Source organism: Schistocerca piceifrons, chromosome 2, assembly GCF_021461385.2.
Source record: "Schistocerca piceifrons isolate TAMUIC-IGC-003096 chromosome 2, iqSchPice1.1, whole genome shotgun sequence".
Taxonomy (NCBI): domain Eukaryota; kingdom Metazoa; phylum Arthropoda; class Insecta; order Orthoptera; family Acrididae; genus Schistocerca; species Schistocerca piceifrons.
Window position 1 is genome coordinate 665,534,143 of NC_060139.1, and position 24,999 is coordinate 665,559,141.

Genomic DNA, 24,999 nt, shown 5'->3' on the forward strand with positions numbered 1-24,999 from the left:
GACCGGAAACGAACGCACTACATAAAATCCATATTCTCCAGATTGGAGACACACAGAGACATCTTCCCAAGTCTAAAGAAATTTCAGTATCTTAGCTACATTTCATTTGCATCTGCATATGGCGAAATATGCAACAAACACAAAAATCAGCGACCTCAATATTTAATAGCAAGCTGCTCGAATTTGGTGCAGTGCCTTCCTTAAACGCGAAAATCACGATAAGTAAGATTATTAACGAGATAATGGGCACTTCACTATGGAGCTGAGATAGAACGATATACGTACTGTAAAAATTAATTTTTTAATGAACAATTTTTTAAAATCTGCGAGAAAAATTGCAGATCTCAGGAATGCGTGTGACCTTCTCTTCGTAGTGGAACTGCTGCACAATGACTTTGGCCAGCCAACGGTCTCTGTGTGCACCAGTAGCTGCGTACAGCTGCGCTGGACAAAATAGCGAGTGAGCAAGCAGACTACCAGCTTTTTTTCTGTTCTTACAGGCGCCTGAAAGATAGGAAGAAGTAACAGCGTAGCATTTTCAACTGGATTTCCCCACCCCTCCTGCAGGTCCGGGGGTTAGAATATGCCCAACGTATCCCTGCCTGTCCTAAGAGGCGACTAAAAAGAGTCTCACACTTTTCGGCCCTGCAAGTTCAGGTCCCATTTTATGGTTTGACCTGCCACTTCCCAAGTTCTACAGAAATGCGGGCGATATGGGGAAGGACGCCTTATGTGGTGCATGAGTTATCCATAGCGCGCTTAGGTTCGATCTCCTAAACCTCTTGTCATGACTTTGCATCTCCACCTGTAACTATTTGGGTGAGGACACTTTCTGGGGTATGTCATCTTCTTCCGTCGTCTCCTGTCCTCTTTCGCGCCCATGACAATATTGGATTACTCTGTGCCCAATATCCAGCACAGTAGCCAGTCCGTTGTGGTGGGACCGTCATGTACCCATTTGGTGGTAGCTCCCTGACAACACAGGGATCGCACTGCTGATGCCAAGGAGTAGATGCCTGTCTTTCTGGGTCATCAGGACTCCCGGCAACAGCCATCATGCCAGGTGGCCTTTGCTGTGGCTGGGTGACACCCTTGGGGAGAGCCCCTGGTCAGAGTAGGTGGCACCAGGGCGGATGACCCGCAATGAAGCAGACTAAGTCATCGCTTACTGGTGACCGTATGGCGCCAGCAATGTCTAAGAAGGTCAAAATCGAGTACAATGCTGACAGATATGACCCTAAATCGTTTCCCTCCCTCGCTACAGTAGGGCTACAGACAGAAGAGAGCCATATTCGCCTCTTTCTACCTATGAAGCCTCAATTTTTTATTGAACATCTTGAGCATAAGTTTTGGGAAATGACAGCGCTATCCAAGATGAGAAGCAATGCAGTCTCGATTCAGACAGCATCCGCAGTCCAATCCCAGGCGTTACTCGCTTGTGAACGGCTAGGTGATATTCCTCTTTCAGTCACTCCCCCTAAAAGTCTCAGCATGGTCCAGGGGATTCTTTTCCATCGCGACCTCCTCTCGCAGTCTGACGACGAGCTCCACTCCAATCTAGAAACGCAGGGTATTCATTTCATCCGGCGCATTTACAGGGGACCCAAAGAAACAGCATTGCTAACAGTGCCTTCATCTTGGCCTTTGAGGGTGGTTTCATTGCCTGAAAAGGTCAAGGTGATCGTTTATCACTGTGACTGTAAACCGTACGTCCCTCCCCCTATGTGGTGCTTTATGTGCTGGAAATTCGGGCACATGTCTTCCCTGCTGCACTTCCAGCACTACATGTCAAGACTGCAGACGTCCACTACATCCAGATACTCCACGTGTGCCTCCTCCCACTTGTATCAGCTGTGGAGAGCAGCACTCCCCCTGCTCGTCAGACTGCACAGTACTCGAAAAGGAGCGGAAAATCATGGATTACAAGACCTTGGACTTGTTCACTTACCAAGAGGCTAAACGTAAATTTGAACGATTACACCTCTTTCAGTTGACGTCCACATATGCTGCAGCTACATTACCATCGCCGTCACAAGTACCATCGTACCACACTATGTGTGACAAACAATGGGCTCTTGGTGGTAGGGGGAAAAAATCTCATTCCATTAGTCCCAAAGTACCTGCTTTGGGAGCAACCCCCCAGCTGGAGAGCTGGCCGCGGTGGGCGAGAGGTTCTATGCGCTTCAGTCCGGAACCGCACGACTGCTACAGTCGCAGGTTCTAATCCTGCCTTGGGCATGGATGTGTGTGATGTCCTTAGGTTACTTAGGTTTAAGTAGTTCTAAGTTCTAGGGGACTGATGACCTCAGATGTTAAGTCCCATAATGCTCAGAGCCAGAAACTACTTTGGACAAGTCCTCCCAGCAAGCCCCTAAAGAGAAGCGAGAGGGCAAGCAAACAAAGAAGTTTGCTAAGAAAAGGACCCTCTGGTGGTCCCAACACCACCACCCACTACCAATTCTGCACCTGCCGATGAGGTGGAGATCTCGGCGTCCCCTGCGGACCTGGATCTCACTGATGCCTCATCCACAATAGGAATGGATACAAATACTCAATCGGTGGCGGGAGGTGACAGGTGTAACTTGCCTCCTTTCGTGCTTCATGCCTTCCCAGCCTCACGACAAAGTCATCCTTCAGTGGAATTGCTGCGGTTTTTTCCACCACCTGGCCGAGTTGCAGCAACTGTTAAGCTTTACACCTGCTTTCTGCAATGCCCTCCAGGAAACCTGGTTCCCAGCAATGCAGACCCCTGCCCTCTACGGCTATAGGGGATTATACAAGAACTGTAGCGATTTCAATAGTGTGTCAGGTGGACTTTGTATCTATGTCCTGAAGTCAGTATGCAGTGAACCTGTGCCCCTTCAAACCCCTCTTGAAGCTGTGGCTGTCGAGATAAGGACGGCGCAGGAAATAACTGTCTGCAACGTATATCTTCCTCCAGATGGTGCAGTATCCCTGAACATATTGGCTGCACTGATTCATCAACTCCCTAAACCTTTCCTACTTTTGGGAGATTTTAACGCCCTTAACCCCTTGTGGGGTGGCACTGTGCTTACTGGCTGAGGTAGAGATGTCGAAACTTTCCTGTCTCAACTCAACCTCTGCCTCTTAAATACAGCCCCCCCCCCCCCACACATACACATTTCAGTGCGGCTCATCTCACTTACTCGGCAATTGATTTATCCCTCTGCAGCCCAGGACTTCTCACATCTGTCCACTGGAGAGCCCACAATGACTTATGTAGTAGTGACCACTCTCCCATCTTCCTGCCACTCCCCCAGTGCCATTCCCCCTGGATGTCTACCAAGATGGGCTTTAAACAAGGTAGATTGGGAAGTTTTCATCTCTGCTGTCACCAATGTCACCGTCGGCAAGTTCTACAGCGACATAAGCGGCACCCTTCCCTAGAGCACCTAATAGCTTTTAAACGGCTCCGTGCCCGCGTTCGCCAGCTGATAAAAAGGCGGAAACAGGACTGTTAGGAGAGGTACGGCTCGACCATTGGGTGCCATACGCCACCTTCCCAAGTCTGGACGAAGATCAGACGTGTTCCTGGGTACTAGGCCCCAACAGGTGTCTCTGGCATTAACATCAAAGGCTTGTTAACTACCAACGCAAACGTAATTGCCGAGCACTTTGCTGAGCACTATGCTCGAGCCTCTGCTTCAGAGAATTATGCCCCAGCATTTCGCATCCTCAAACCGCGGATGGAAAGGAAAGCCCTCTCGTTCTCTGAACGTCACAGTGAACCCTATAATCCTCCATTTACAGAATGGGAGCTCCTCAACGTCCTTGTGCATTGCCCCCCACACAGCTCCTAGGCCAGATCGGATCCTCAGTCAGATGACCAAACATCTCTCGTCCGACTACAGGCGACATCTCCTCGCCATTTTCAACCAGATATAGTGTGACGGCGTGTATCCATCGCAATGGCAGGAGAGCACCGTCATTCCAGTGCTCAAACCCGACAAGTACCCCCTTGATGTGGATAGCTATCGATCCTTCAGCCTCACCAACGTTCTTTGTAAACTGTTAGAACGTACAGTAAGTCGGCGGTTGTGTTGGGTCCTGGAGTCACGTGGCCTACTGGCTCCATGCCAGGACGGTTTCCGCCAGGGTCGCTCTACCACTGATAATCTAGTTTCCCTCGAGTCTGCCATCTGAACAGCCTTTTCCAGACGCTAACACCTGGTTGCCATTTTTTTTTTATTTACGAAAAGCTTACGACACAAGCTGGCAACATCATATCCTTGGCACATTGTGTGAGAGGAGTTTCCGGGGCCTGCTCCCTATTTTTATCCTAAATTTCCTATCGCTTCGTATTTTCCGCGTCCAAGTTGGTGCCTCCCATTGTTCCCTCCCCTCCTCACCCCATATCCCGGAGAATGGTGTCCCGCAGGGCTCTGTAGTGAGTGTATATTTTTAGTGGACATTAATGGTCTAGCAGCAGCTGTAGGGCTGTCCGTGTCACCTTCTTTGTATGCAGACCACTTCTGCATTTCGTATTGCTCCTCCAGTACTGGTGTTGCTGAGCAGCGCCTACAGGGAGACATCCACAAGGCGCAGTCATAGGCTCTAGACCGAGGCTTAGAGTTCTCAGCCGAGAAGTCGTAAGTCATGCACTTCTGTCAGCGTCATACCATTGATCTGGAACCAGAACTTTACCTTAATGACGATCCACTCCCTGTAGTGGAGACATATCGATTCTTACGACTGGTTTTCGATGCCCGATTGACGTGGCTACATCATCTTCAACTGAAGATGTCCTCTGCTGCCTGAGCAACACCAACTGGAGTGGAGATCGCTCTACGCTGCTGCAGCTCTTCAGAGCCCTAGTTCAATCGACAACGCCCTCAGGTTGCGTTTACTCGACTCAGTGCATCATTGTGGCGTTCGATTGGGAACGGGAGCTTTTAGGACGAGTCCAGCGTCCTGGTGGGGGCCAGAGTCCCTCCATTGAAGGTTAGGCGTCCACAGTTGCTCACCAGTTACGCTGCGTACATTCGTACTTCCCCTGAGCACCCGAATTCTTTTCCCATCCACAGCGGTTCATCTCCCCCATCGGAGGCCCAGGTCAGGACTTACGATTGCAGTTTTCATCCGATCTCTTCTGTCAAGTGGAGTCCTTACCTTTACCACCTATACTCGATGTTCATTCACGTACACCTCCATGGTGTTCACCAAGGCTGAAGCTTCGACTGGATCTTTCACATGGCAGGACTCAGTTAACCGCAGAGCTCTCCGCTGTCACTTCCTCTCGATTCTTGAGAGGACCACACCGATGGCTCGATGGCTGATGGTCATGTTGGCTTCACGTTTGTTCATGGAAGACATATTGAACAGCACTCCTTGCCAGATGGCTGCAGTGTTTTCACTGCAGAGCTGGTGGCCATTTCTCGTGCTCTTGAACACATCTGCTCATGCCCTGGCGAGCTATTTTTTCTCTGTACTGACTTCTTGAGCAGTCTACAAGCTATTGACCAGTGCTACTCCCGCCATCCTTTGGTAGCGACCATCCGGGAGTCCATCTATGCCCTGGAACGCTCCAGTCGTTCTGTGATGTCTGTGTGGACCCCAGGCCCGTCGGAATCCCAGGAAATGAACTTGCCAACTCGCTAGCCAAACAGGCTACACGGAAACCGCTTCTGGAGATCGGCATCCCTGTAACTGACCTGCGATCATTATTACGCCGTAAGGTTTTTCAGCTTTGGGAGAAGGAATGGCATAATCTCAGTGTGCACAACAAACTGCGTGCCATTAAGGAGACTAAGAATGTGTGGAAGATCTCCATGCGACCCTCCACAGGGACTCTGTGGTTCTCTGCCGGGTCCTCATTGGCCATACATGGCTAAAACATGGCTACCTCCTCTGTCGCGAGGACCCACCTTGGTGTCACTGTGGCTCACATATGACTGTCGTCCACATCTTGCTGGACTGACCACTTTTAGCCGCTCTGCGGCGGACTTTTATCCTCCCCAGCATCCTACCTTTGATGTTGGGCGACAATGCCCCAACAGCAGATTTAGTTTTAAGTTTTATTCATGAGCGGGGTTTTTATCGTACCATCTGAGGGTGAGCATTTAGCCTTCTCTCAGAGGCCGCTACCCTCCTTCCATTTTAACTATGTCGCACTTTCTTTGGTGGTCTTTTCTCTAGATGTGTTCAGTTCGACTTGACTTTTTGGGATGGACGTTTTAATGTGTTGCAGAGTGGCTGGCTCATCCTCTTATTATTGTGATCAGCCAGCCTAGACCATCTGCTCTATGGTTTTTTAACCTTCTTCTACTTTTCCTTGTGGTGTATGTTTTCCCCTTTTTTTGTTCGTTCCATTCGTTTTCTTTTTAGGTGTGGTTCCCCATTCCTTTTCCTCCTTTTACTTTCTCAAACGTACTTTTGGTGTTCTTGTGCTTTGAGCCTTGCTTGCGTCAGGAAGAAGTGACTGATGACCCTGTAGTTTGGTCCCTTTATACCCCAAATCAACCAACCAACCAACCAACCAACTGCGGTGCTTAATCCAACACTCAGGATGAGCACAAATTTACAGTTTTTATATCGATACAAAAATCATACATGTATTGCAAAAAATACTTTTTACTGTCTGAAGATGACAATTTTTGTCTGAACCTGATTAATTTTCGCAGTCACCTGAATATTTTATTTTAATGTAATCGGCCACAGCTAATAATGTTTTACTGCTTCCAGAGAAAAAAGTACATGCTTCATTGTTCTCAGTTCATTATTCCTGCTTTCCCCATAACAACTAAATCATTTGCTTTAAATTCAGTTATGATTTTCAAACTTTTTCCCTACACATCTAACGGTTTCATCCTCTCAGAAATCAAAATTGTATATATACTACTTAGCACAAAAATAGTTTTATTCCCATGTATTCATAAGATATTAGTAAATTTCATTAATTTTTTATTCTCTATTCAAAATCCCCATGAAGCGCATGCAAATACGACAGTATCTCATGATTTCTGTACCAGATGTAACAAAAACTTCTGACGAAAACAGAAGACATGCTTCTGTTTCAAACTCCCATATTTCCTGTTCAGTTGGAACAATTCGATGACTGAATAAAATGGCGTGAGAAAAACCGGTGCGCAAACACGACTAAATTGGTCGAAATCAGTAGTCCTGTAAAAAAGATATGAATCGGTGTCATCTGCCCGAATGGTTATTCGTGATCAGGTTTTCTGCAGTGTGAAAGGGATTCTTCTCATTGATGCCATGCAGACGTTAAGAACAATGACAAGTGAATACTACATAAATAACTATGTGAAACGATGCATGAGAAGTGGCCTATATTGCAGATAACATATCAAGACAACAAAAGTTGTCTTGTCAATCACAATACTGAGGGAAGTGAAAATCAAGATTTTGGATGATTCATTTTATTCACCAGTTTTCGCACCTCGCGACCACCACCTGTCCCAATACCTAAGGAAATTTGTGGATGGAAAGCATTTTGAATCTAACGAAGAAGTTATAGCGAAATTAATCGGAAGTTTTTACAGACTTTTTAAAATTGCACTTCACGGAGTAATCTACTAATTTAAAAAATAGTTGGAGGAAATGCATTGACCTGAAAGGGAACTGCATGTAAAAGGTAATTGCACTTTCAACCTAAAAGCAAATCTTTCGTGGTCAGGTCCTAGTAAGTACTGGACCCCAGAACTACACTAGACGGTTGTGCTGAGTAGAACTCAGATCTAAATCAATCTGATAGGAATCGTTATTGGTTGTTCCAGTAATAATGATTAGGAATCGAAAGATCATCATCGTCATTATCATAATTATCATCATTTAATCGTCCATTCAGCGCACTTGAAACGTATATCGGATATGGGATAAGTCAGAACTGAGAAAGAGATAAAGAAAGAGACGGAGAGAGAACAAACACCACTTTCAGTTCGTAAATTACAAACAGCCCAATTTAAATGGCGGAAATTATCCATAGTTACCGATTTAGTTCACAAAAGCTACGTTCAGTAATTGAATAATTCTTTTACTCAGCAAAAGAATTCTTGAACATTATAAGACAAACGTTTTGTGGATTTTTATATCGCTGCTGTTTTAAACCACTAGTTGGCTGTTAAATAATTTAACTGTTATTGTGAAACGCCTTGCTGATAGAAAACTGTTCTAGACTGAGACACGTGGATATTACTGAGGTTTCCTTTGTTGTGGCTATGGAATTTTATTTTACCACAGGTCCCCAGTTCTTTTTTAAAATATATTCATTTGCGGAGCGGATACACTCATATATATAAAGACCTGGCAGGCTCATTATTTTCCTCCGAATGAAGTGTGATCTACATGTTTCCAGTTTCTTTAGTAGTAGTAGTAGTAGTAGTAGTAGTAGTAGCTTTATTCATGCGTAGATCTCTTTTTACAAGGATATAGGACATGTGAAGCTGCAGATTGACTGCTTTTGTATGCACCCAAAACATTCTTTTGCTGGGGGCTGTGTTTCTGTAGATTAGCCCATAGTCAAGTAATAAATGGAAGTATGCATGATACACTCCTGGAAATGGAAAAAAAGAACACATTGACACCGGTGTGTCAGACCCACCATACTTGCTCCGGACACTGCGAGAGGGCTGTGCAAGCAGTGATCACACGCACGGCACAGCGGACACACCAGGAACCGCGGTGTTGGCCGTCGAATGGCGCTAGCTGCGCAGCATTTGTGCACCGCCGCCGTCAGTGTCAGCCAGTTTGCCGTGGCATACGGAGCTCCATCGCAGTCTTTAACACTGGTAGCATGCCGCGACAGCGTGGACGTAAACCGTATGTGCAGTTGACGGACTTTGAGCGAGGGCATATAGTGGGCATGCGGGAGGCCGGGTGGACGTACCGCCGAATTGCTCAACACGTGGGGCGTGAGGTCTCCACAGTACATCGATGTTGTCGCCAGTGGTCGGCGGAAGGTGCACGTGCCCGTCGACCTGGGACCAGACCGCAGCGACGCACGGATGCACGCCAAGACCGTAGGATCCTACGCAGTGCCGTAGGGGACCGCACCGCCACTTCCCAGCAAATTAGGGACACTGTTGCTCCTGGGGTATCGGCGAGGACCATTCGCAACCGTCTCCATGAAGCTGGGCTACGGTCCCGCACACCGTCAGGCCGTCTTCCGCTCACGCCCCAACATCTTGCAGCCCGCCTCCAGTGGTGTCGCGACAGGCGTGAATGGAGGGACGAATGGAGACGTGTCGTCTTCAGCGATGAGAGTCGCTTCTGCCTTGGTGCCAATGATGGTCGTATGCGTGTTTGGCGCCGTGCAGGTGAGCGCCACAATCAGGACTGCATACGACCGAGGCACACAGGGCCAACACCCGGCATCATGGTGTGGGGAGCGATCTCCTACACTGGCCATACACCACTGGTGATCGTCGAGGGGACACTGAATAGTGCACGGTACATCCAAACCGTCATCGAACTCATCGTTCTACCATTCCTAGACCGACAAGGGAACTTGCTGTTCCAACAGGATAATGCACGTCCGCATGTATCCCGTGCCACCCAACGTGCTCTAGAAGGTGTAAGTCAGCTACCCTGGCCAGCAAGATCTCCGGATCTGTCCCCCATTGAGCATGTTTGGGACTGGATGAAGCGTCGTCTCACGCGGTCTGCACGTCCAGCACGAACGCTGGTCCAACTGAGGCGCCAGGTGGAAATGGCATGGCAAGCCGTTCCACAGGACTACATCCAGCATCTCTACGATCGTCTCCATGGGAGAATAGCAGCCTGCATTGCTGCGAAAGGTGGATATACACTGTACTAGTGCCGCCATTGTGCATGCTCTGTTGCCTGTGTCTATGTGCCTGTGGTTCTGTCAGTGTGATCATGTGATGTATCTGACCCCAGGAATGTGTCAATAAAGTTTCCCCTTCCTGGGACAATGAATTCACGGTGTTCTTATTTCAATTTCCAGGAGTGTATGTCTGAGCCACTGTTGATTTGCTTGCAATTTGACGTTACACACAAAGAGCATAGGACTTCTGGAAGCTTTATTTTGAGAGCTTTCACATGACAGTCCTATTTTAAATCGTTCTGTGGCCTTATTCCTCAACTTTAGTTTCATAAATTGATGTCAATCAATTTTGTCAAGATACCATACTGTATGAAATTCTTGTAGAAGTGGAAAAGAGCAGAAATTTATAAAGGTAGTTTCTTCTTTATTTGTTATCTTTTTTTTTTTTTAATCTAGCTAGTATCCATAGACATCGAAGTAGAGGTATCAATTGCTGATTTTGTCTGTAACTGTTATTAAAATGCTGATGTCACCTGAAAAGATTTTTTTTTACTTTAATGAAGCTATTTACGTAATCAGTGTAAAGGAGGAACAATACAGGCCCTAAAACAGAGTTTTATGGCAGTCCATAGATAACTAGATAACTGATGGTTTATTGTAAAGATGAGTTGTTGTTCTAATGATATTTTCTTTTCCGTCGTCATGCTTTAATATCACCATTTACTGTTTGTCTTCTGAGTAAGGTCTCATCCAGTGATTTTGGATCCGCATGACGTCTTTTTGGACTGATCTGTGGTTTAAACGCAGACTGGGATTTGCTAAATTCACGCTGATTTGGTGATAGAAATGAGTTTTTAGAAAGGACTTTTGACGTATGATATAGGAAGTACATTAAAATATTTTGGAGAAAACATGAGTTGGGATACTGGACGATAGTTTTTACATTTTAACTGTTCCCTGTTTTGAAGAGAGGAGTTAATAGGGATATATTTACCATATACATTAATGTTTTACTTACATAATCAGAGGACTTTTTAGAAACATAATATTGCACAACATCCAGCCCACACTAATATTTGTTTCTCAGCAACCTTGTAATTAGCTTCATCTCTGTGTGCCTTCTTGAAGGAACTTAGACTTATGAATAACATTTAAATAATTCGGTAGACACATAGTTCTGCTTTCATACTGATTTTGCATTAACTGATTTGCTATGTTACTAAAATACTCATGAAACTTACAGCTACCTCTTTTGGATCTGACAGTTTGTTATTTTCTATTTTTAGAGACATGTTTTTGCTTATGGTCGCTCTGTGCCGGTTTCTGATCTGATCTTCCAGATAGCTTTTATCTTACTTTTCGCACTTGAAATATAATTATCTTTACTATATCTTCCAGCTGATTTTATTATCTTGTTGAATATCTGGTTAAATTTTTTACGTAATTTCTAAGTTCTGGTGTGGCATTGTTGTGTTTATGAAATAATTTCTATTGCTTCAGTTACTTTGGCTTAGCAAACGAAGAGCGTAGTAAACTCTTGGCAGCTTCATTTCAAGAGCTTTCACATGATCATCCCATTTTAATCTGCTCTGTGTCCATATTCCTAGAACTCTAATTTCAGAAACAGATTTCGTAACATATTGTGAAGATACGATATTGTACCAAATTCTTGTGGAAATGGAAAAGAGTAGAAACTTATAAAGATAGTTTTTTCTTTATTTATCATCTAATTTTTTTAACCAGCCAATAACGAGAGAAATTGAAGTATCTATTGCTGATTTTGTGTTGTACTATTTAAACATCAGTAAAAGTGACTGAAACGGTAGAAGTTATATCATAAATTTACAATACAGTTACAATGCTCAAAACATGGCATATAACACCGATAAATTTAAGATTGTTGTGTTTAGGAAATATTGGAGAAAGTTTTTCTTTCTACAGAAAGTTATAATGCCTTTTGTAAGTTATCATTTTTTCTTAACTGTCTTAATCCTCCTAGAGCATATAATGCTATACGAAAATAATGGAGATACACATTGTGGAAACTGTTGAACATGCTATGTACTACAGTTTTACTGAAGACATCCTTCCACACTTCGGTTCATAGCATAAAATTAAATACTCTGACGTTGTCGTCATTGAACTCTATCCGTTCAGTTATGTTAGTTTTTGGTTCGCACTTTCTGTCAGTGTGTTAGGTTAACTGACAGATGCTGAGCTCTATGTTTACTGTAGCCAGGCCCGCATTATCCATTAGGCAGTGCAGGAAACTGCCCAGGGGCCCATCGTCAGCTAGGGGCCCCGCGCACTGTGATGTGATGGTCTATATAACTCCCCCCTCCAGTGTAAAGGGTATCTGAGTTTGAACCGGACGTGACGTCCGGTATGTGTTGTCAATGTTTTCTGAAAACCAGGTATTTTATTGTTGAATTCGATGGTACCAGCTTTCCGTGGGGGAAGCTCACTCTGAGTCACTGGCTTCATTACCGCGCCCGTTGGTTGTCTCATCGTGTCGGCATCCCATTGGACATGAGTAATGTCAGGTACTGTGTCTTTGACGGTCGCGGTGTCGGCCGTCTTCGCTGCATCTTATATAGCGTAGAAGGCAGATTTAAGTCTTTCAATGGACACGGTGGGAGGCACACCTCTGATGTCTAAGTGTCGCTGCTTCTGTCAATGATTCTTTATTGTATGATTATATGATAGCGGAACAAACACTGGTAGCAGTTACTTCTGTAAAATATCTGGGAGTATGCGTGCGGAACGATTTGAAGTGGAATGATCATATAAAATTAATTGTTGGTAAGGCGGGTACCAGGTTGAGATTCATTGGGAGAGTGCTTAGAAAATGCAGCCCATCAACAAAGGAGGTGGCTTACAAAACACTCGTTCGACCTATACTTGAGTATTGCTCATCAGTGTGGGATCCGTACCAGATCGGTCTGACGGAGGAGATAGAGAAGATCCAAAGAAGAGTGGCGCGTTTCGTCACAGGGTTATTTGGTAACCGTGATAGCGTTACGGAGATGTTTAATAAACTCAAGTGGCAGACTCTGCAAGAGAGGCGCTCTGCATCGCGGTGTAGCTTGCTCGCCAGGTTTCGAGAGGGTGCGTTTCTGGATGAGGTATCGAATATATTGCTTCCCCCTACTTATACCTCCCGAGGAGATCACGAATGTAAAATCAGAGAGATTAGAGCACGCACGGAGGCTTTCAGACAGTCGTTCTTCCCGCGAACCATACGTGACTGGAACAGGAAAGGGAGGTAATGACAGTGGCACGTAAAGTGCCCTCCGCCACACACCGTTGGGTGGCTTGCGGAGTATAAATGTAGATGTAGATGTAGATGAAGCACTTTATACGGCCCTTCATACGGCGGCTGCAGTGGCTTGCGCGCCGTGACATTTCGTATGAATACATGGTTGCAGCTGGAGAGGCCTTTGAATATGAACAGATGTCGTTCACTTTGCTCTCTAGCTGTCACTGGCGGAAGTTGTCGGGTGTGCGATCGTAATTTGGTAACAAACTCTGACGCTTCAACCGCATCGTCCGTCACATTGTGCATGAACTTCCCTGGTAGGCGCAGTGTTTGTCCGTACACTAATTCAGCTGCTGTAGCCTTCACGTCGCTCTCAAATGATACACGGAGACCAAGGAGCACTATGGGTAACGCCTCCATCCAGTTTTATGTAGCGTGACACCAAAGGGCTGACTTCAGTTGGCGATGCAGGCTTTCTATTATTCCATTCGCTGCCGGATGATAAGCGGTAGTACGAATACGCTTAGTGCCCGACAAACTGGTCAGTGCTTTGAACAAGTAACCCTCAAATTGGTGTCCCTGATCTGTTGCAGTGCGTACCTGGCGGTCCATCGACGGAGAAACGTTTTCGCTACCGTCTCGGCTGTAATGCGTTTCATAGGGAAAGCTTCAGGCCGTCTTGAAAGTCCAAACACAACCGTGAAGCAGTAGCTGTAGCCTTCTGATAGTGGAAGGGAGCACACTTTCTGGATGAACATGTTCAAAGCGTTGACTTGAGGCAGAAATGTGCGTAATGGTGCCTTGACATTTCGAGTGATCTTATTTTTCTGACACTCCATGCCGTTTCTGACAAATGTCTTACAGTCTGCATCCGTTCCTGGCCAGAAAAACGCAGTAATTTTGCTATGTCCCGAACCCCGGGAGGAGCCAGGTTGTGCATTGACGCAATTGCTTGTGATCGAAATTTGTGGGGTATGAACGGTCGCTCTTTTGTGCCAGACACGTCACACTACAATACGACATTTATTTGTTTCTGGTACAGTCATGTGTTGTAACTTAAATCCCACTGGGTTATCCAATAACGAGCGTAGCTCATCGTCGTGCTGCTGGGATTGCGCTAGGGCCTCGTAATAAGTTGCAGTGAATATAGCTTCAACACGTAAAAGAGCGTCTGTTGGCGCATTTGACTTTCCTTGCACATAGAGTACGTGAGTGGTTAACTGGCTAATGAAGTCCAAATGTCGAAGTTATATCAGTGGTGCTTTCCCTGGTTACATATTGAAAGCATATCTCAGTGGTTTATGGTCCGTGTATATGGTAAAGTGTCGGCCTTCTAACGATGCCGGAACTTCCTAAATCGCGGCATACGCGGCGTACAGTTCTCGAGCGCAAGTTGCCCAGCGTTACTGTGACGGTGACAACTTACGACTGAAAAACCCTCGTGACTGCCAACTACACTCCACTTGTTGCTGAAGTACGGCGCCAATGGAGGGAGCTGATGTATCTACCACGAATGCAAGTTGAGCGTGTAATACTGGATGAGCTAACTGTGTAGCCTCTGTTATTGCTGTTTTCACAGATTGAAAAAAAAAAATGGTTCAAATGGCTCTGAGCACTATGGGACTTAACATCTGAGGCCATCAGTCCCCTAGAACTTAAACCTAACTAACCTAAGGACATCACACACATCCATGCCCGAGGCAGGATTCGAACCTGCGACCGTAGCGGTCGTGCGGTTCCAGACTGAAGCGCCAAGAACCGCTCGGCCACACTGGCCGGCTACAGACTGAAAAGATGGAAAAGCAGTACGCGTTTCGTTTGTCCATTGCACTTTATTATTTGGCTTCGGAGCACCCTTCAGAAGTTCGAACATTGGAGCTGTTATTAGTGTAATACTGGGTTAAATCGATGATAGAAATTACTGATGCCGAGAAAACGATGTAGCTCCCTAATTGTAGCAGGACGGGAATATTTGACTATGGCTTCCACCTTTTCATTAGGAGGTCGGATCCCATGGGCATCGATTGTATATCCCAAAAACTGAATGTCTGTTGCCCCGAAGATACACTTTTTAGGGTTAATAACAAGGCCTTGCATACGTAAACGATCAAAAATCCTGTTTAAATGTTCTAGACATTCCGCTTCTGACGCGGACGTCACTGAAATGTCGTCTCTGTACACACAACATAAATCCAGATCTTTTGTGATTTCATTCATAAAGCGTTGAAATGTCAGCACCGCATTACACAATCCGAAAGACATTCTCACAAACTCAAAAGACCTAAGGGCATTGTTGCAGCCGTCTTCTGTATGTCTTCCGGTGAAACAGGAATTTGATAGGACGCTCGCACTAAGTCAGTAGTGTAGAATAGTATGTTGGAAGCGAAATCTACGTAGTTGTTTCGTAAACAAAAGTTTCGAAACAATTTCAATTTTCATTTTTTTCTGTAATTGCGATTTGCGAGTTTTGCGCCCATGAATTAAATTTAAAAATTTTACTGTGGTTCTGTGTTTCAAAACTTAAGAATTTAGATAAGAATGCTACATTTTTCTAAATACTGAAAGTGCTTCGAGAACATCAGTGAGACGGCGAGTGTAATAAACCGAAGTTACATTTATGAGACCACGTAAGTTTGATTACGAGATTTTATTTTACATACTTATTCCGTCTCATACTATAGAAGTGGAATCTGAAGAGCCTAAGTTGTTCTTGTATAGATATTGTAGAAATTGTTTTCATCCCGTGCCGCTGTTCATTTTGTCTCCGGTCTCCTAAAAGCAAGGCAGCAAAATAATAAATACTGTAATGACAAAAATTTTGAGGATAGGTAAGTATTTAGGTTCAATTAATTTATGAACCATGGGCCTTGCCGTTGGTGGAGAGGCTTGCGTGCGTCAGCGATACAGATAGCCATACCGTTGGTGCAACCACAAAGGAGGGGTATCTGTTGAGAGGCCAGACAAACGTGTGGTTCCTGAAGAGGGGCAGCAGCCTTTTCAGTAACTGCAGGGGCAACAGTTTGGATGATTGACTTATCTGGCCTTGTAACCCCAACCAAAACGAACTTGCTGTGCTGGTACTGCGGACGCCTGAAAGCAAGCGGAAGCAACAGCCGTAATTTTTCCCGAGGGCATGCAGCTATACTGTATGGTTAAATGATGATGATGGCGTCCTCTTGAGTAAAATATTCCGGAAGTAAAATAGTCCCCCATTCGGATCTCCGGGAGGGGACTGCTCAGGAGGACGTTCTTATCAGGAGAATGTAACTGGCATTCTACCAATCGGAGCGTGGAATGTCAGATCCCTTAACCGCGCAGGTAGGTTAGAAAATTTAAAAAGGGAAATGCATAGGTTAATGTTAGACATAGTAGGAATTAGTGAAGTTCGGTGGCAGGAGGAACAAGACTTCTAGTCAAGTGAATACAGGTTTATAAATACAAAATCAAATAGGGGTAATGCAGGAGTACGTTTAATAATGAATAGGAAAATAGGAATGCAAGTAAGCTACTACAAACAGCATAGTGAGTGTATTATTGTGGCCAAGATAGATACGAAGCCCACGCCTACCACAGTGGTACAGGTTTATATGCCAACTCGCTCTACAGATGACGAAAAGATTGATGAAATGTATGAATAGATAGTGAAGGGGGACGAAAATTTAATAGTGACTGGAACTCGATAGTACGAAAAGGAAGAGAAGGAAACGTAGTAGGTGAATATGGAATGGGAGTAAGGAATGAAAGAGGAAACCGCCTGGTAGAATTTTGCACAGAGCACAACTTAATCATAGCTAACACTTGGTTCAAGAATCATGCAAGAAAGTTGTGTACATGGAAGAAGCCTGGAGATAGTGGAAGGTCTCAGATAGATTGTATAATGGTAAGACAGAGATTCAGGAACCTGGTTTTAAATTGTAAGACATTTCCAGGGGCAGATGTGGACTTTGATCACAATCTATTGGTTATGAACTGTAGATTAAAATTGAAGAAACTACAAAAAGGTGGGAATTACAGAAGACGTTGTACACAGAGAAAAACACAAGTTAAAGACTGAAACTTATTTCCCCATATTAGACATGCTGTGTACAGAATTGCTGCGGCAACTACGAGCTTATGGGGAAATTAATTGTCTGCTTGTATTTCTAACAGATTTCTCGACGAAGTCCAACGATGAAATTAGAGAGGCTTGTACGAAGTTTAGGGAACATTATTCCGAGAACACTGAGCCTGAGTTTATAGACGACATGGTGCAGTTCATGTACTTAAGTTACAATTAGAGGATGTCGAAAAAGATAAATTTGTACCTGCCGAGTAATCGTATAAACAGATTTTTGGTAATAAGGTACAATCAACTTGTAAATTGTAAACATATAGAAGTCTGACGCGTACAAACGCCATAGGTGAATGTAACTTTTAGACATTAAAACTAATCAACAACTGTCTTCGTTTACCAGTGTGTCAGAACCGTTTGAATTCACTGGCGACAATGGCGTCTGAAAGTGATATATTGGAAAAAGATGTTTTAAACGATTTTGTATCCAAAAAACCTTTATATTATTAATATTTATATATGTTGTACTTTACAAAATATTTAATAAAAAAATTCGCATATTTTGATTTCATTTGTCTCAACTTGTTCATACAGTGATGGCAGACCTCCGTGATGTAGTAGAAAACAAGCGTTGTGGTAGAAAAAATGTATTTTAGGAAGTTACACAAGGAGATGTATATTGCCTAGGGACCCTGGCATGGTTAATTCAACCCTGACTGTAGCCCATATTTGTAATATTGCTACTATAACTGAAGTCACGTAGTCCTATAAAAATTTGCTCAACTGCACATTTACTTTTAGTAATCATTTCATTTGGAAAGTTTACTGTTTGTACAAACCTAAAACTATTGACTAGTTTTATAATCTCATTTCTGTGATTCGAATCTTTCAATAAGTCTGTATTTAAATTTCCACAAGTAACCACTTTATACACTGTTAATGACAACATTACTTCTCACAATACTTAAATTTTAATAATTCTAGGATTGCTCAAAAATCATATAACCTACATTCACCCACTTAATTAAGTAAACTGGTAAATTAATTTTGTAATTTCTGTAATAAACTAAACACGTTGATGCATTCTTGTGACACCAACAATGATAAGCATCTTGTGCAGTCGTTTTCTCATACTCTTCAGCTTGTAGTGATTAAATTATTTACTGTCCGATGAGCTGCAGACTGAATCTTATTTATTCATGCATTATTTCTTTATCAGCGGTAAGCATTAAGCACTGTCTCAAAGCTGCTCTCAAAGCCCAAAATTGCGAGTTAAAAGTATGCATGGACGACTAACATGGATGGTGCTGAAATACACCAAGGCATGTAGCAGCAGCGAAAATTTCTCGACTGTGAAATATGTGGATGAGTATCATTTTAAGCGATCAAAATTACTGTCGGAAATCTTTGGACAAGACCGCATAATCTCACTCCGCGCAATAGAGAAAGAGTTAAAGTTTACATGGAAATTTATTTAAATCCCACTTTGTGGTTTTATTAATCACTGTTCATCTGAAACTGTCTTACTTTTATTATTAATGACAAATGCCATTTACGTATTGCTAAGTGAGTGTAGTATTCTACATGTGTCATTATTTTCTTTGCACAGCATTCTTAATCCTCGTCTTTATTGAATAAATTTTGAGTTTAGATGTATTACCCAATAAAACACTTTTATAAAATTGCTGGCAGTTAAAGTATGAGTTCTAAAATAGCATCCTTGCATAGGAGCAACACAACGAGAAACTATGGGAACTACACTCCTGGAAATGGAAAAAAGAACACATTGACACCATACTTGCTCCGGACACTGCGAGAGGGCTGTACAAGCAATGATCACACGCACGGCACAGCGGACACACCAGGAACCGCGGTGTTGGCCGTCGAATGGCGCTAGCTGCGCAGCATTTGTGCACCGCCGCCGTCAGTGTCAGCCAGTTTGCCGTGGCATACGGAGCTCCATCGCAGTCTTTAACACTGGTAGCATGCCGCGACAGCGTGGACGTGAACCGTATGTGCAGTTGACGGACATTGAGCGAGGGCATATAGTGGGCATGCGGGAGGCCGGGTGGACGTACCGCCGAATTGCTCAACACGTGGGGCGTGAGGTCTCCACAGTACATCGATGTTGTCGCCAGTGATCGGCGGAAGGTGCACGTGCCCGTCGACCTGGGACCGGACCGCAGCGACGCACGGATGCACGCCAAGACCGTAGGATCCTACGCAGTGCCGTAGGGGACCGCACCGCCACTTCCCAGCAAATTAGGGACACTGTTGCTCCTGGGGTATCGGCGAGGACCGTTCGCAACCGTCTCTATAAAGCTGGGCTACGGTCCCGCACACCGTTAGGCCGTCTTCCGCTCACGCCCCAACATCGTGCAGCCCGCCTCCAGTGGTGTCGCGACAGGCGTGAATGGAGGGACGAATGGAGACGTGTCGTCTTCAGGGGTGAGAGTCGCTTCTGCCTTGGTGCCAATGATGGTCGTATGCGTGTTTGGCGCCGTGCAGGTGAGCGCCACAATCAGGACTGCATACGACCGAGGCACACAGGGCCAACACCCAGCATCATGGTGTGGGGAGCGATCTCCTACACTGGCCGTACACCACTGGTGATCGTCGAGGGGACACTGAATAGTGCACGGTACATCCAAACCGTCATCGAACCCATCGTTCTACCATTCCTAGACCGACAAGGGAACTTGCTGTTCCAACAGGACAATGCACGTCCGCATGTATCCCGTGCCACCCAACGTGCTCTAGAAGGTGTAAGTCAACTACCCTGGCCAGCAAGATCTCCGGATCTGTCCCCCATTGAGCATGTTTGGGACTGGATGAAGCGTCGTCTCACGCGGTCTGCACGTCCAGCACGAACGCTTGTCCAACTGAGGCGCCAGGTGGAAATGGCATGGCAAGCCGTTCCACAGGACTACATCCAGCATCTCTACGATCGTCTCCATGGGAGAATAGCAGCCTACATTGCTGCGAAAGGTGGATATACACTGTACTAGTGCCGCCATTGTGCATGCTCTGTTGCCTGTGTCTATGTGCCTGTGGTTCTGTCAGTGTGATCATGTGATGTATCTGACCCCAGGAATGTGTCAATAAAGTTTCCCCTTCCTGGGACAATGAATTCACGGTGTTCTTATTTCAATTTCCAGGAGTGTATATGAAACTTGGCTTCGTGATTTGCTTACCATTGTTCTTAGTTGATTTTAGTTTTTTGTCGAGCATGAAAACAGGTGTAAAGTGTTCACATAAGACGTTTTTTATCTGATTGAAGTATCATACCAAGAGCAGTTCGTTAAGAATTAAATTGCTTGGCATAAACAATAGATAGCCATTTCTGGGCCATACCTGGTTCATATTTTGTTAACACTCTTGATTAATATGGTTTGGTCTGCAGCACCCACCCCTATTTTAAATGTCTGCAGACGATCATTTGTGTAGGTCGGCAACATAAATATTTCCCAATCTGGGTTTATTTCACGCATCTGGTGAGGACGGCCAGCGTGGTTGGCTGTTAGCTCTAGTGGACGTTATTAAAGCTACCGCAATCGAGGGTGATAGTTTCTTATATACTGATAAGATGTTTATTAAAATGGTTTTCCTCAGTGTGTGATAACACTTGACGTGCGTCGTTCTTCAGGCTGATACTATTTTGGCAGAGCCCTCGTAGAGGCCTTGCGGAGCCACAGGGCTCCGCAGAGCACACTTCGAGTATTGTTGCCTTAGACAATGTATTTTTTAATTTATCATTTGGCGGTCATCAAGTGTTCTGACTGATTTGACGCGGCCTACACAACGTCCTCTGCTGTGCTAATCACTTCATCTCAGAGTAGCAATTAAACATGTCCCCGATTTTTTGTTGGGTATATGAATATTAAGAGCTCAGATGGAAACGCAGTTCTAAGCAAAGAAGGGAAAGCAGAAAGGAGGAAGGAGTATATCGAGGGTCTATACAAGGGCGATGTACTTGAGGACAATATTATGGAAATGAAAGAGGATGTAGAAGAAGATGCAATGGTAGATACGATACTGCGTGAAGAGTTTGACAGAGCACTGAGAGACCTGAGTCGAAACAAGGTCCCGGGAGTAGACAACATTCCATTAGAACTACTGACGGCCTTGGGAGAGCCAGTCTTGACAAAACTCTACCACCTGGTGAGCAAGATGTATGAGACAGGAGAAATACCCTCAGACTTCAAGAAGAATATAATAATTCCAATCCCAAAGAAAGCAGGTGTTGACAGATGTGAAAATTACCGAACTATCAGTTTAATAAGTCACAGCTGCAAAATACTAACACGAATTCTTTACAGACGAATGGAAAAACTAGTAGAAGCCGACATAGGGGAAGATGACTTTGGATTCCGTAGAAATATTGGAACACGTGAGGCAATACTGACCCTACGACCTATCTTAGAAGCTAGATTAAGGTAAGGCAAACCTACGTTTCTAGCATTTGTAGACTTAGAGAAAGCTTTTGACAATGTTAACTGGAATATTCTCTTTCAAATTCTGAAGGTGGCAGGGGTAAAATATAGGGAGCGAAAGACTATTTACAATTTGTATAGAAACCAACTGGCAGTTATAAGAGTTGAGGGGCAAGAAAGGGAAGCAGTGCTTGGGAAGGGAGTGAGACAGGGTTGTAACCTCTCGCCGATGTTATTCAATCTTTATATTGAGCAAGCAGTGAAGGAAACAAAAGAAAAATTCGGAGTAGGTATTAAAATCCATGGAGAAGAACTTTAAGGTTTGCCGATGACATTGTAATTCTGTCAGGGACAGCAAAGGACTTGGAAGAGCAGTTGAACGGGATGGATAGTGTCTTGAAAGGAGGATATAAGATAAACATCAACAAAAGCAAAACGAGGATAATGGAGTGTAGTCGAATTAAGTCGGGTGATGCTGAGGGTATTAGATTAGGAAATGAGACACTTAAAGTAATAAAGGAGTTTTGCTATTTGGGGAGCAAAATAACTGATGATGGTCGAAGTAGAGAGGATATAAAATGTAGACTGACAATGGCAAGGAAAGCGTTTGTGAAGAAGAGAAATTTGTTAACATCGAGTATAGATTTAAGTGTCAGGAAGTCGTTTCTGAAAGTATTTGTATGGAGTGTAGCCATGTATGGAAGTGAAACATGGACGATAAATAGTTTGGACAAGAAGAGAATAGAAGCTTTCGAAATGTGGTGCTACAGAAGAATGCTGAAGATTAGATGGGTAGATCACATAACTAATGAGGAGGTGTTGAATAGGATTGGGGAGAAGAGAAGTTTGTGGGACAACTTGACTAGAAGAAGGGATCGGTTGGTAGGAGATGTTCTGAGGCATCAAGGGATCAGCAATTTAGTATTGGAGGGCAGCGTGGAGGGTAAAAATCGTAGAGGGAGACCAAGAGATGAATACACCAAGTAGAGGGAGACCAAGAGATTAATACACCAAGCAGATTCAGGATGTGGGTTGCAGTAGGTACTGGGAGATGAAGAAGCTTGCACAGGATGGAGTAGCATGGAGAGCTGCATCAAACCAGTCTCAGGACTGAAGACCACAACAACAACAACAACAACAACAACAACACATCACAATCTTTGCTGTTGTCTACAGTTTTTATCCTCTATACCTCTCTTTAGTTCCGTGGCAGTTATCCTGTCAGGTTGTATCACATATCCTATCATTCTGACCCTTATTATCAGTCTCACCTAAATTTCTACATTATTCTGTAGCACTGCATCTCAAACGCTAGGATTCTTTCTCTTTTTGGTTTTCCCATAGCTCTTATTAACTTGTAAACAGTGCTGTACTGCCAACATACATTCTCAGAAGTTTATTCCTGAGCACTATCTTTGATACCAACAAATTTCTCTCAGCTAGGAAAACCAGCTTTTCCTGCTTTTTCACCTCTGAAGTTTTAAAAGTGGGGGCTGGACTTATTTCCGGTTTACAAGACCGGCGTTTTTTTTTAAACTATTAAAACTAATGTTTATATTCTCTGTCTTTACTTCTGCTTCTTATGTCATCTTTGCTTCATCCATCATGCGTAGATTTGCTTCCAGGGTGGCAATTGCCTTCACTTGGTCTTATTCATAGTTGTTGACTTTAATGTTAAATTTATCGTTAGTCTTATAGCTGCTACTTCTCATTATTTCGTCTTTCTGTAGCGTCAGTGTATAAGGGGCAGTCTACTGCAAAACGATACACATGGGAAAAAAACAAGTAAACTGTTTATTATTTCAAAAGTACTCGCCGTAACTGTTGATACATTTATCCCACTGTGAGACAAGACTGTGAATGCCTTCTTGGAAAATTGTTTGCGGTTGCATGCAGAATCATGGTTGTACCCCAACGTGCACCTTTACGTCCAAAGCAAATCGACGGCAATGAACAGTCTTTCCTCAGGACTTCAAAAATATGGAAATCACATGAAGAGAGATGGGGACTGTATGAAGATGTAAGCTCTTCCCAGCGAAGCTTTGGCAGCGTAGTCAAAACAACCATGACAACACGTAAGGCTGCCCACAGAAGTTTCGCTTGGACTCCGGTACATATCATAAGGTCCTGATCTCTCCCCATGCAATCTCCATATTTCTGGAGCCCTGGAGGAGGACAGTCACGGCCGATGATTTGCTTCAGACGAAGAGGTGCACATCTGTGTATAATCTGGCTCTTTGGGCAACTGCAAACATTTTTCTGTGAAGACATTGACTGTGTTATCTCACAGTGGGGTTAATGCATTAACAGTTGGGGTGACTACTTTTGAAATAATGAACAGTTTACTTACTTTTTTCAATGTGTCTGGTTTTCATTTGACTGGCCCTTACATATGCTATGCTAATGATAAAGTTGATTCCATTCAACAGACCATGTAATTCTTGCTCACTTTTACTTATGATTGTAGTGTCAGCAGCGAATCTTAACACTGACAGACTTTCAGCCAGAATTTTAATTCCATTCCTGAACCTTCCTTTTATTTCCATCATCATCAATGATCAGCTAGTGGGGGCAGAGGACTGCATCCATTTGTTGACACACAGGCCGCGGAGACGCTGTGGCTGGTGCGGCACGAGCTTCGGCTTGCTCGCCGCCAGCAGGCGCTGCTGCAGCGCTTCCTGAGCGGCGGCAGCGCCTTGCCGCGGCTGCTGCCCTCGACGCTGGTGCGCGTTCTGCTCAACGCCGCGTCGCGCTGCTACCCTGTGCGCGTCTCCATCATTCCCGCCGTCGACGAGCTGGTGCCCGCCTCCGAGAGCCTCGTCCTCTGGCAGCCGCCCCAGGGAAACGTCTGTGAGTGCAGCCCATATCCTCAGCTCCCTCCCTCTGTTGTGTTTTTAGGGTTCTCCAGCAGCCAGCTCTCTCTATAATTTAACCAGCATCTCCAGTTTCAAGGAACATAATTTTTCTAATCTTCATTGCCTCTGTTATACATCTATTATAGCAACATAATACCATTCCTAATGCGTCTTAAATCTTCTTTTTTTTCTTTCTTTTTGATATATCTACCTTACAACAGGTATCAGCTGGAGGCTTCATACATTCATCTGTCTGTCTATGTCTACGTTTACATCTACATTTAAACTTTACAAATTACTGTGAAGTGCATGGCGGAAGCGGCTTCCCATTGCACCACTTATTAGAGTTTATTAACACTCAGTTTACATATGGAATGCAAGAAAAATGATCGCTTAAGCAAACCTGTACACACTGTAACTACTGTCATCTGGTGTTCACAGTCCTAATGGGAGTGATATGCATTCCTAGATTCCTCACTCAAAAGTGGTTCTTAAGACTTCGTAACCAGGCTCTCACGAATTACTTCAGCTCTTCAAGTATCTGCTAATTCAGTTTTTCAGCATCTACATGACATTTTCCCATAGGTCAAATACACCAGTGACCATTTGACTGGCATTGATATAGATGATAAATATAG

General features: G+C 44.3%; 1 protein-coding gene across 2 annotated transcripts in view; it reads left to right on the forward strand.

Annotated features, from left to right (window-relative positions):
- LOC124776260 overlaps positions 1–24,999 on the forward strand; it is a 148,782-nt gene that overhangs the window by 99,811 nt on the left and 23,972 nt on the right. For both annotated transcript variants that reach the window (XM_047251153.1, XM_047251152.1), the window contains exon 8: positions 24,110–24,356. In XM_047251153.1, coding sequence (XP_047107109.1) covers positions 24,110–24,356 — 247 coding nt within the window. The remainder of the gene's footprint in view (positions 1–24,109; positions 24,357–24,999) is intronic.